This window comes from Benincasa hispida, chromosome 10, assembly GCF_027475165.1.
Source record: "Benincasa hispida cultivar pf3 chromosome 10, pf3_genome.v1.1, whole genome shotgun sequence".
In the NCBI taxonomy this organism is placed as follows: domain Eukaryota; kingdom Viridiplantae; phylum Streptophyta; class Magnoliopsida; order Cucurbitales; family Cucurbitaceae; genus Benincasa; species Benincasa hispida.
The window spans coordinates 7,450,034-7,461,910 of NC_143487.1; the positions used below are offsets into that span (position 1 = coordinate 7,450,034).

The 11,877-nt window shown below is 28.8% G+C and overlaps 1 protein-coding gene across 1 annotated transcript; it reads right to left on the bottom strand.

Moving 5' to 3' along the window:
* Positions 1 to 7,997: 7,997 nt before the first annotated feature.
* Positions 7,998 to 11,545, bottom strand: LOC120088659 (lipoxygenase 2, chloroplastic-like). The gene is made up of 9 exons (XM_039046073.2): positions 11,398 to 11,545; positions 11,013 to 11,290; positions 10,584 to 10,842; positions 10,173 to 10,481; positions 10,001 to 10,086; positions 9,786 to 9,896; positions 9,403 to 9,704; positions 9,062 to 9,328; positions 7,998 to 8,983 (listed from the first exon to the last, which is right to left on the bottom strand). Exons 1-9 carry the CDS (start codon positions 11,498 to 11,500, stop codon positions 8,230 to 8,232), a joined length of 2,469 nt encoding a protein of 822 aa, XP_038902001.1. The 5' UTR covers positions 11,501 to 11,545; the 3' UTR covers positions 7,998 to 8,229.
* Positions 11,546 to 11,877: the final 332 nt, after the last annotated feature.

Below are 11,877 nucleotides of genomic sequence, written 5' to 3' on the forward strand. Positions count from 1 at the left end.
AAGAAAATCAATTAATTAAATTTCCTAAAATAAAGAAAATATATAAACAAAAGGAAGAGAGAGAATTAAAAACGATAATCTAATCAATAATAATAATTAAAAAGAAAAAACTCCAAATGAAAAAAGAATTAGAAGAAAGATAAAGTGTAATTTTTTAAAAAATAATATTATAATTAAACTATGGGTCTGTTTGGAATGACTTAGAAAAAATATTTTTAAAAAATTCATTCTAACGTCGTTAATAACAGAGACTTACATTTCACTATGATGACCATATTTGACATGACCTGGATCAATAATAATAATAATTAAAAACACTCCAAATAAAAAAAGAATTAAAAGAAAGATAAAGTGTATTTAAAAAATATATTATTATAATTGAACTACGGGTATATTTGGAATGACTTAGAAAAAAAATATATTTTTCAAAAATTCATTATATCGCCGTTAATAATAGGGACTTACATTTCACTAGAATGACCATATGTGACATGACCTGGATCCTGAGAGTAGTGAACTCCTGCTCATGAAGACGGTTTTTTGATTTGTATGGGTGAGAGTAGCTAGATTGCCAATTCAAGCCTACCATTTTGGGATTCCTTTGACTGGGGAGCTAGGAACACGGTTACATAAGACGATATTCACTCCTTCCTAAATGTCGAATAAGTAGATACATTGCTCTCTTAAGAGCGGACTTAAACATAGTGACCACACCCTCTCTTGGCCCGAGTGGGACTTGGTCATAGTTGGACTATAACTTATTGTTCATTAAAGGAATCAATGATACTTAAAAAGTTAGATGTAACTATAGGGGCAAAACGGTAATTTTTAGCACAGCTGTACTTATAAACAATTTGTGAAGAGTCATCGCAATGTTACACAGAAATATATCTGTAGTGTGAAGAGTGCAACTCTCGGTCTTTAGTGAAATAACCAACAGTTAATAGAAGTTGGGTAATTTAATTAAAGATTTTAATTAATTATTCAAGTACCATTGGAGCATCAATCTACATCTCCATAAGGTCCCCTCTATAGTTCAATAGGGTTTTAATTGATAATTAATTTTGGATTAATTTGAAGTAGGAAATTAATTATATATGATACAATTAATAAAATTAATTATATATGTGATATAATTAATATCATGTATTTGATACATTATGATATAAGGTAATATGAGAGGAATTTGAATATGATTCAAACTATATGAATGAGATTCGTATAAGTGAATTTAGTATAAATGTGATTTATATTAAATGTCATGTATGGTTGAGAGAAAATAAATCTATAAGTTATATTGTATTTATTACAATATGTAACTATAAATTATGTGTTATATGGGATATAATATATAGTTTATATACATATAATAAGGTTGTTATTATATGTATAATTATAATTATTATTAATTTATTTTTAATTAAATTAATATTATTTTAATTAAAATGAGGAAGTTACAACTCCCTTCTCTAATTCTCTCAACCGATAAGTGTAGTGTGTGGGAGTTGTGGAATGCGTGGTCATTCTTCATCTTTCTCCTTGGATTCCTGGAGAACTATTCTCTGCACAAAAATCACAGAGAAAGGTTCTCTTAAAAATCTTCTCATTCCCTCTTCCAAATCAAAGCCAGAGTCCACAACTCCTGTCAATGCTCAACCTTAGAGAATACAGGAGGCTCCATTTGTGGTGTTGTCCCAATTGGAAGAAGAGATCGTGATCCATTCGAGGAAGTTCGTGAAGAATTTGTTCTTCAAAAGGTAAGTCTTTCTTCTCTAGCCTTTTTTACCTTTTGAAAAGCATGCTGTAAATTTAATTTTAATGCATAATCTTTTCTTCTTCTTAATTCTTTAACTTTGTAAATTCTGTGAAATACAAAATTGAGATCGATCTCCACTTTCCGCTGTGAAAATCTTCAATGGTTTTCCCTTCAGCTTTGCCCTTTGGAGGTTACTCTGTATGCACATATGACAGAATTTTCTGTACTATGCATCTTGAGAGTATTCAGTAGACTACTCGAGACATAGTATGATAGAGACTTCCTCTGCTATGTATTGGAGACTACTCGAGACATAGTATGACAAAGATTGCTCTGCTGTGCGTGTTAAGTTTACTCAGAGATCTGGTGATAACTTTTACCTACTTATGATTATGTTTTCAAGAGCTTTACGAAATTTCTATATGTTTTTAATTATTTCAAGTTTTGATAGCACAAAAAATGTACTATCTTACCGCCTTTAATCTTGCCCATTTATTATATTTAATGTGTTTAAATATTTATATGTGTGGGATCTCGAGTAATACAAGTATTCTGAAGCGTCCTCAGGCAAGAGCGTCGTGGCGCCCTATAGCGCTAGGGCACGACACCCTTCACAGAAAATGGTGTAGTGCCACAACGTTGTTATGTAGATTTAGTAGTAAATAGATTTATTTATTTATTTAATGTTAATTATTATATTTTAGATAAAATGATACTTTCATCCATGATTTTTTTTAGATAACATGAGAGTATAGATAGAATCTAAATCTAGATTTTTATATTAAAAAAATGTGATTTTTTATAGTATATAGATAAATATTTTTTTCATAGTCGTTTTTAGATTTTAGAAGGTTAGATTTAGATAGTAAATAGATTTTTTTATAGATTTAATTAGTATATATAGATATTTTTATTTATTATGTTTATTTTCTTAGTATGATTTTGAGATGTTTTAATTTTTTTTTTCTTTTTAACATGATTTAAATTTTTTCTTAACTTTATTTTTCCTTTTAACGTGATTTAGCGTTTTATTTCGTTTTTTCTTAAAAAATTTTTCATCTCCCCTTTTATATTTTAGATTTAGATAGTATATATTTTTTTTCTCTTTTATTTTTTAAAAATTTATTTAATGTCAATTTTTATTATTTTGAGGTCAAATGAGATTTTCATCTATGGTTTTGTAGATAACATAAAATTATAGATAAAATCTAAATTTAGATTTTTATAAAAAAGAAGTTATTTTTTTTATAGTGATTTTCATAGTATATAGATAGATATATTTTTTTCATAGGCCTTTTCTTATAACATTTTTTTATATTTTAGATTAGAAGATTAGATTTTAGATAGTAAACACATTACTTTTAATTTTTTTTAATGTGATTTATGTGTTTTTTTCATTTTAATGTTATCTAGAGTTTAATTGTATTTTTTATATTTTTCATCTACCATTTTATATTTCAGATTTAGATAATATATAGATTTTTTTTTTATTTTTTATGTTTATTTTCATTGGTGTTTTTAATTTTTTTTTTTCTTTTTAACCTAACTTAAAGTGTTTCTTAAATTTTACTTTTTCCCTTTTAACGCGATTTAGAATTTTATTGTGTGTCTTTTAATTTTTTTAAAACTCTTTTTTAGATTTTAGGTTTAGATAGTAAGGTTCGAAATATATAGAAATATTGAGGTTCTGATTTTATGAAAATATCGATATCCATAGAAATTTCGGAAAACTTGATGGAAGTTGATGAAATTTGTTATAATTAGTTAATGAAATTTTGATTGTGACTTAATTAGACTATATTTAACTATTTCTAATCATCATTTCTATAAAGTAAGGCAATATTTAGAGGTATAATGTGAATATTTGTGTAAATGTCGATCAAAAGCAGAAATTTAGAAAAATGGAAAAATAATTACAAAATTTTATCAAAATATTATTTTTTTCTAAGTTTTTCTTAGAAATGAAAACTTTGGATGATAAAAGAAACAAAACTCACATCAATTAAATTTTAAAGTGAAATGATGTGAAAATTCAATGGAAAAAGTTTTGAAAGAAATTAAAAGTAAATATATGTTATTCTTTTTTTCAATTTTATTTTCTTAAAAATGAAAGCTTTAGATGGTAAAAAAAATAAAATTTATGTCAATCCAATTTTGAGGTTAAATGATCTTAAAAAGTAGTGGAAAATGTTTTAATGAAATTAAAATAAATATATGTTATTATTTTTCTCAATTTTGGTTTCTTGAAAATGAAAGCTTTGGATTGTAAAAAATAAAACTTATATCAATTCAATTTTGAGATTAAATTATATATTGATGTGTGAAACTATACAATTCGTGCAATCAAGACAACACTATAAACCTTGAAAAAATTCCATCGAGTCTAATTACTATAAAAATTTCAAGAATGGGGGAAAATTAACAATTTTCCTATATTGAATTTCGAAGTGGTTAAAATCAGAAATTTGAGATTTCGACTGAAATTTTATAACTGTGGATACTATATAATTATATAATTTTTTTTTTCTTTTTAATTTTCTAGACCTAGAAGTGATACCTAAAACATAACTATTAATATATTCTTAAAGAAGAAGAGAAAGAAATATGTTATAATATATATATATATATATACTAACAAAATTCTTGGGAGGAAAAAAAAAAGAAAGAAAAAGGAGAGAATATACTCGATGAAAATGATAGGTTGAATTTAACTATTTACCGAAAAAATTTGATTTCATAAATTATATTAACGTGATATAGCATGAGATATAGAAGGATAAAATGTGCTTCTTTTTTAAAAAATACCATTATTTAACTGGCCAAAAATAGGGACAATCTATTTTTTTAATTTAACTAGAATTTGAGATTTTAAAGATAAAATGTGATTCTTTTTCAATTTTTTTCTTCTTTATTGTGAATATTATGTTATAGGGATAAAGTGTGATTTTTATTATAAAAAAAATCCTTTTTTTTAACATGAATTACATAATAAAATAGGGACAATATTTTTTTATGTAATAATTTTAATGTGTAATTACATTATATAATTCCGTAGTCATCAACTAAATGAGACAAAAAGGGAAATCAAATGTTTGTCCCCATAATCCCTTTTAATAGTGCATGTGAAAGTTTATAGTTTTAATTAACTTTAAAATATATGGTATTTTTAGGATGTAATAAATGAATATTATATAAATTTGGTTTGATTACTATAAACTTTTGAAGGTTCTAATGTAACAATTATACTTCATATTTTCATACTATGGTACTTTCATACAAAATGTTCTATATACTACAAAGAAATTTTTTTGTTAGTAATTAAATATCGAATAAATATGTTAACTATTTTGGTATTATAATATATATAAATGTTTTTATACATCTACTATTGAAGCCACTCTATGAAAGGATGAAATTTATTTTAGATTCTTTTAGCGGAGACCTCTTATAAAAATGTTGTAATTGTTTAAAGAGAAGACAAACATTGGATTTTATAACAATTTTAAATGGAAAAAAAAGAATAAATTCTCTCGTAAATAAACTTATTTAAGAGAGTGTAAAATAATACATACCTGAAATCTTAAAGTAACTAAAAAGTGTATTTGTTTTTTTAAAGAAAATGTTTATTCATGCCATAGGTACATATTATGTGAGCATTGTTTTCATGAAAAGATATCACGTGTTATATATATTTAGAATTGTAAAATAGATTTTCATTCAGAGTTATTAAAAAATGTTTTTTTTTTCTCTTTTGGTCTGCAAGTTTTATGAAATCCAAATTTAATAATTTATATGGTAAAGTTTTGTCTAATAAAACCTTATGCTCATTATTATTATTATTCATTGAATTTCCTTCCTATTTTCATTAAATCCGTTTTAATTATACTTTAAAACCTTTCAACAAAAATGGTATAAAAACTTTTTTCAGAAAATTAAGTGCTCAATATAACTAAAGATGAATTATATACTTAAAAAATACATTATAAAAACTTCCCCAAGAAAGTTAGAGCGTACGATAACCCTTTGTTTAACACATAATTGTGTGGATACTTAAAGATAACTGAGGTAGTTTTTTTTTTTTCAAATATTTTTTAATTTTTATATATTAAGATTGTGCAAAAATTATTACTTTTGAAAAAAGAACCAAATGTTGTTATTATTAAATATGATTTTTATCAATATTTCGGTATTATGTTTATCTTTAATATAAAATAAATATTTCAATCAAAGTTTTAAAATAAGAAACAAAACAAAATTATTTTTTGCCCCAAATCTCGAAAGTATGTTTTTAATGTTTATGTCTATATTTATTGTCTACAATTTTTTAATTGTTATTATTTATACGAATTTCTTCTTATCTTTAATAAATAAGTAAACAAACAAAGAGTGTTTGTTTACTATTTTAATTTGTTTTAATATAAAACCTTCCATCAAAATATTTTTTTCATTATTTAGTAATGAAGTTATAAATAAGTAATACAACACTAAAAAGCGAAAAAATATTATAAGGTTATTTAATTGCACTAATTTGAGAAAAGTTAAAAATAATTTTAACAGACTTTGTATTAATTATACCAAAAAAAATATGTTATAAATAACAAAGGTAAAATATTCACGTAAATGAATGATGAATACGATAGTTAAATTATAATGAAATTCTAAAAACTAAAAATTAGGAAGATTATATTCTAATTCCTTCCACCATATCTACTCCCTTCCAAAATTTTCTCAAATGTATCCTCATTCATCTATATATATAGTATGTATATACTTAAATCTTAACCAAAAAAAACTAACAAAAAGTTGTTTAGATAGTCAGTGAAGAACATAAATTCTTATAAACATAAATAATCTCAAAATCAAACTAACTTCGGTAGTTTAGAACAAAAGTTGATTGGGTTAATTAGTAGATTACCATGGTGGGACATAGGGATTAAAAAATGAATATTTTGTACTGGACCAACGTACCCTTAGACGTCATGGCTAAAATATTCTAGTATGTCTAAATTACCCTATTCCACACACCAAGCAAATATGAAGATGAGAAGAAAAATAATCTCACCTACACACGAAGTAAATAATGAAGACGAGAATAAAAATAATATCAATCACTCTAATTAGTACCAAATTAAGACAAAGAAATGAAATGAAAGATGAAAATAAACCTACATGCGAAAGAGGTTTTCTTTGGGTGAAAAGTTGTTTTGTCGTAAAGAGTTGGAAAGATCTCCTTTACTGGAAAGATTTTAATGGGTGAGTTTAAATAGATTTATATAACTAACTATTAAACAAAGGGTAGCAATTTTTGGGTGAAAGGTTGTGTTTTATCGTAAGCAGTAGATTTAAATAAGTATTGAACAAAGGGTATTATTGGCATATATTTGGATTGGGCAAAATCGAAATGTAAATTCAGATTCTTCCCATTTTGCTTCATTTATGGCATATATTATTGGTGATTTAACCGTCAAAGACTCCATCAAGTTTTGAAATTGCTCATGATTCACATCGTTTTACAGAGTTTTGAATTTCATTTGAGAATATGAAATTATTTTCTTAACTCACTGTGATTTTTATCTCATCATCTTGTTAAAATTTCCCACCAAATAGTAATTGAGGTTTTGAGAGGCCTATTAGAGTTGAAGTGTGCCATTAGTTCTAGTTAGACCACATGGTATTGCATATGTAAATATATTGCTATTATTTGACTTGTAAATATTGTAGTTAGCCTTAATTTTAAATATTTAGTAAACAAAAACTTGTATGTTTCTCTTAGTTTTTATGAATTTGTTTCAAATGGTGTGATATGAATCGTATCAATGAGCGTGTGGTAAGACACACTTGAACTTGATGGTGGAGTTAGAGTTGGGAACAAATTAATTGGGAGTGCATTTTCCTTTTAGGAGTAGATTACCCAAGTTTTAGGAAAAACTCTACCGAAATTTTTAATTTCTAGAATTTTTAAAGTAAATATTTGCTAGCAGCATGGAGTGGAGTGTGACATAAGTTTTTCTCAACTCATGCTCCATCTGATTTTATCTTAGGTAGGGACTTTTCAAGTATGAGTGTTGTTGATTTTCACAAATTTAACAGATTAACACCACCTATATATGATTTTTTTTTTTCTAATATGGTGATGCTCAAAAAAAAATTTCTAATGTGAGCACTTTTTTTTTCTTTTATGGAGAGAAAAGTGAGACCTTCAATATATATATATATATATATATTCAGTTCAGCTACATCAAGAAGAAAAACATTTCCTTCTTGGTTTATTTTATGATTAAAAACATGGAATAATAGTATACTTGACGTAAATGAGACACAAAATAATTAAAAGGAAACACACACTTAAAATAGAGCGACATGTTTTAATTTTTAAAAAAAGAAAAGCAAGAAGAAAGACAAACAAAATGGAAATATCCTTATTATTGGTAGGAGGAATGGGAGGAAAATATGGAGAGTTGTAGGCGGTATGTTTAAATGGAAACGCTGTATGGAACTCCTCTTCCAGTGATCCCAGGCTCTGAACGTGGTTTCAAAACATCGTAAGGCATAACCCCAGCTCCATGCCTATTCTTCAACTTACTATTCTTATTACTGTCGCCGATATGCTTTTCTAGATCATTCAAACTCTGTTTAAACCTTTCGAAGGCCTCACGTATGGAAGGTTCCAAATCCCAGGCTGGCTCTATAGCATCCCCAATGTATTCCTCATCAGGAGAATGAGCCGACAACAAAACCATGGTCTTCGTCACTAATAAAGTCTGATCAACTGAAGGGAAGAGCTTAACCAACTCATTTTCAGGTTGCTCTATAAATTCGTCAGGAAGTTGGTGAGAGTCCTCTGTGAGCATATTTTTCCTTGCAATACTGGGCCGATTGGGAATATGGCCTGCATACGCATATTGAATGAAGTTGACAGACGCGTGGTGCCCACTTCCTACCCATGCTATGGTTGACACAATCTTAATGAGATCGTCTCGGGTTCTTAGCATAGGCCATCCTTCCATTTTATCTGGATGCCCTTTTTCTTGGACTTCTCTCCACCAAGCTTGTAACTCGTTATCATTCATTATTGCATTCTCATCATCTCCATAATAGTGGCTCACATATTCTTTCACCCATTTCAACAGGGCGTCCCATAAGATGAGACCATCATTCGCAAAAGGGTAGTCTTTGATAACCAACTCAATACCAAGTGGTGCATCTTCCTTCCTTTTTGCCATTCCCCTAAGTTTTAGAAAACATACTATATCACTAATTATATTATTAATCTTTATTTGTCATCTTAAATAATATTAATTATACCTGCGAATTAAGTCCTCAGGGAGTGCTTGTTCATCAAATCGCCATTCCTTCTTGTACACCCTAGAACTAATTTCCATGGAGTAAGATGCAGCAGAAAATGTGCTCTCAATGATGCCCCCGGCATTGATGAGGGTTGCACGAGCATTTGCATTTATGCGCATATTATATCGAAAATGAGGATGCAATAGTCTATAGATTGGGTGCATCGTACTTAATTGCCTATTTGTGGCAATGGCATATGGCTCCATGCAAGCGTGAGCTCTAAGCCTGCATAATAATTGTTACATTTGATAATGAATAACTACACACATACACACACATATATATGTAGATGTACATACCAGTGAATTACAAGCTGATGAATGCAAGAGTCATGAGAAAGAACATGGGCTTTCGCAAGCCTCCACAGCCATACATTTGTGGACTCAGAGCTGGGTGTGAAAACTTGTTTCCATTGGGGTTTTTCATCCATTGGAGGCCGAGTCAACTCAATACCCAACGGCATCAAAGTGTCATCTGGCTTTAGGAAGAACAATGTCCTTGATCCATATAGTGTTGTCTCATTAATGTTTCTTACTTTCTTTACGTACTCCATTAAAGTATCATGGTAATCCAGTACGAACAATTTCTTTTGTGCTATTGCCTGCACAAACTCACAAAACTTATATATATATATATACCTCTCTAATTTACTAAATTACTACATTGGATTAATTTAATTTACCTGGTCAACTGTGATGGAACTTCCGAGTAATTCTTGAACTCGTAGGGGAGTGAATGCTGATTCTCTGGGTCCATAATCCACAGGGTCAAGCTCACTCATAAATGGCAAACTCTGAATTTATTGGGACAATAATTAAGTTACGTGGTTAATTAGAGATATATCGTATTAATTATAAAATTATTAGTGATTGATTGATTGTTGAGTTTGTCATTTACTTTGACTAGCTGTATAGAGTAAGGATTTAGACCAGCAAGCGTTTGTCTTGCAAATTCAGTATCACTGAGCCAATTGTATCTGTCTCCTGAAATAATAAAACAAAAAGGTTTTTGCATGAGGTAAATGCAAGTTAGTGTTGTTATATGCATTTTGAAAGTCACATAAACATACTCCTGTAGGACTCTGGTGGTGGAAATTGAAGAAGGGTACTGGGCACATCATCTGATAAATTAAGGGCAGGTTGATCAGGGGAAACTATGGATTGTATATCAAATTGAAGAATTTCGGAAGCAATGGAACGCATTTTAATGCCATCTCGAAACATTGAATCAATTTGAGGGAGGTCAGAGAAAGAAACTTTTTCCAACAAATTCTTGCTCTCTGGTTTACTAATTGGGAAATAATGTTGCTTCACCTCCGAGAATTCTTCATCCCGTGGAACATAAAACATTTCTGTACTCCTTTGCTCTGAGGATGGATCTAAAACCATTGTACCAAATGCATCCCATAAATATTAATTACTTCTCAACATCTTAGTGTAGAATTAAACAAGAAAGTAATTAAAGGGGTTACAAAAGAAACCTGTTCTACAATGAGGACGACCAGTTCTGCAACGTCGAGGATATGGGTACTGGTTTGAACCACCAAGAACAGGCCTTTTCAATATCTCTGAACTATCGGGATCTCCAAGGTCGTTGTAGACATCATAATCATAAATCCTTTCGAATGCCTTACGCTCATTCGTATCTACTGTTCCATCTGCTTTTTGGCCTCTCAAATTCGCAAGGTCCTCTGTTCTCAGCTTTACTAGTCCTGCTGGTGTGCTTCCTGGCAAATAGGACTGCATCCCCATATTCAATTACTAATTAGTGTGACAATATTTTTTACTATTAATCCTCTTAATTAATTTATATAATGAACTAAGCCAAACTGCCAAAATCAGCATAACTCAATTATTAGAGTGCTTGTACATTATCAATCATATCATGGCAAACAAACAAACAAACCAACCTTAGTGGAAAAGAAGATCCTCCGCTGGTCAATAAGACATTTGGGTTGCACCCATGATTTACAACTGAACGTAATTGAGTTCTCAGGTGTTTGGTCCACAATAGAAATGTTGTCGATAAACCTCTCATTCACTCCATCTTGCAATCCAACAATCACTGCTCCAATTTCCCCAAAATTTTCTGGAACTTCAATTTCGCCTATGTACTTCTTGTACTCGTTCCCCGATTCATCATGCTGTAGTTGCGCCTCACATTCGATAAATTTCTTTTGCTGTTCATCTGTGTGTGTACACATCAAAGAATCCATTTACATACATATGTGATCAATATGTTACGGTAGAAGAAATATATATACATATTATAAAATAAAGAGAATGAAGACTAACCCGAATCCAGTTCGACGCTAGCAAACTTGAGATAGATGATTTCGACCCAAGGAAAATCTTCATTTATTTTGGGAGTCACAGTAACAACTACAGTAAGACCCATCTTTTCCTGACCTTCCGGACGTTATAATGGATATGGAACAAAACCCAAACTCTTTCCAGATGCTTATTACCAATGCACATCATAACCATATTTATACACTCATGGGTGAACCATTTTCGATTAAACGAAAATCATTTCTCTTTTCTTAATCAATTAGTGGATAGGATGAGGCATTATTATATTCTTAAATCAAAATGGTACACCCTTCATCATTCTTCACTGCCACAACTTACTGTTATATATATATATATATATATATATATATGTATATATGTTAAAAACTATTTTTATTTGTTTTAGTTATTGTTGGTTAGTATTATGAAATCATTAATAAATATTAGAAAATTATTTTAAATGATAAAACAGTTGAAAATATT

What these genes read in the sequence shown, in the direction of transcription:
- LOC120088659 (XM_039046073.2), bottom strand. Translation starts at nt 11,500, where the DNA reads ATGGGTCTTACTGTAGTTGTTACTGTGACTCCCAAAATAAATGAAGAT. An exon ending in TAGCGTCGAACTGGATTCGG is followed by an intron (nt 11,291 to 11,397) that starts GTTAGTCTTCAT and finishes GTACACACACAG; the next exon opens with ATGAACAGCAAAAGAAATTT. An exon ending in GGATCTTCTTTTCCACTAAG is followed by an intron (nt 10,843 to 11,012) that starts GTTGGTTTGTTT and finishes ATGGGGATGCAG; the next exon opens with TCCTATTTGCCAGGAAGCAC.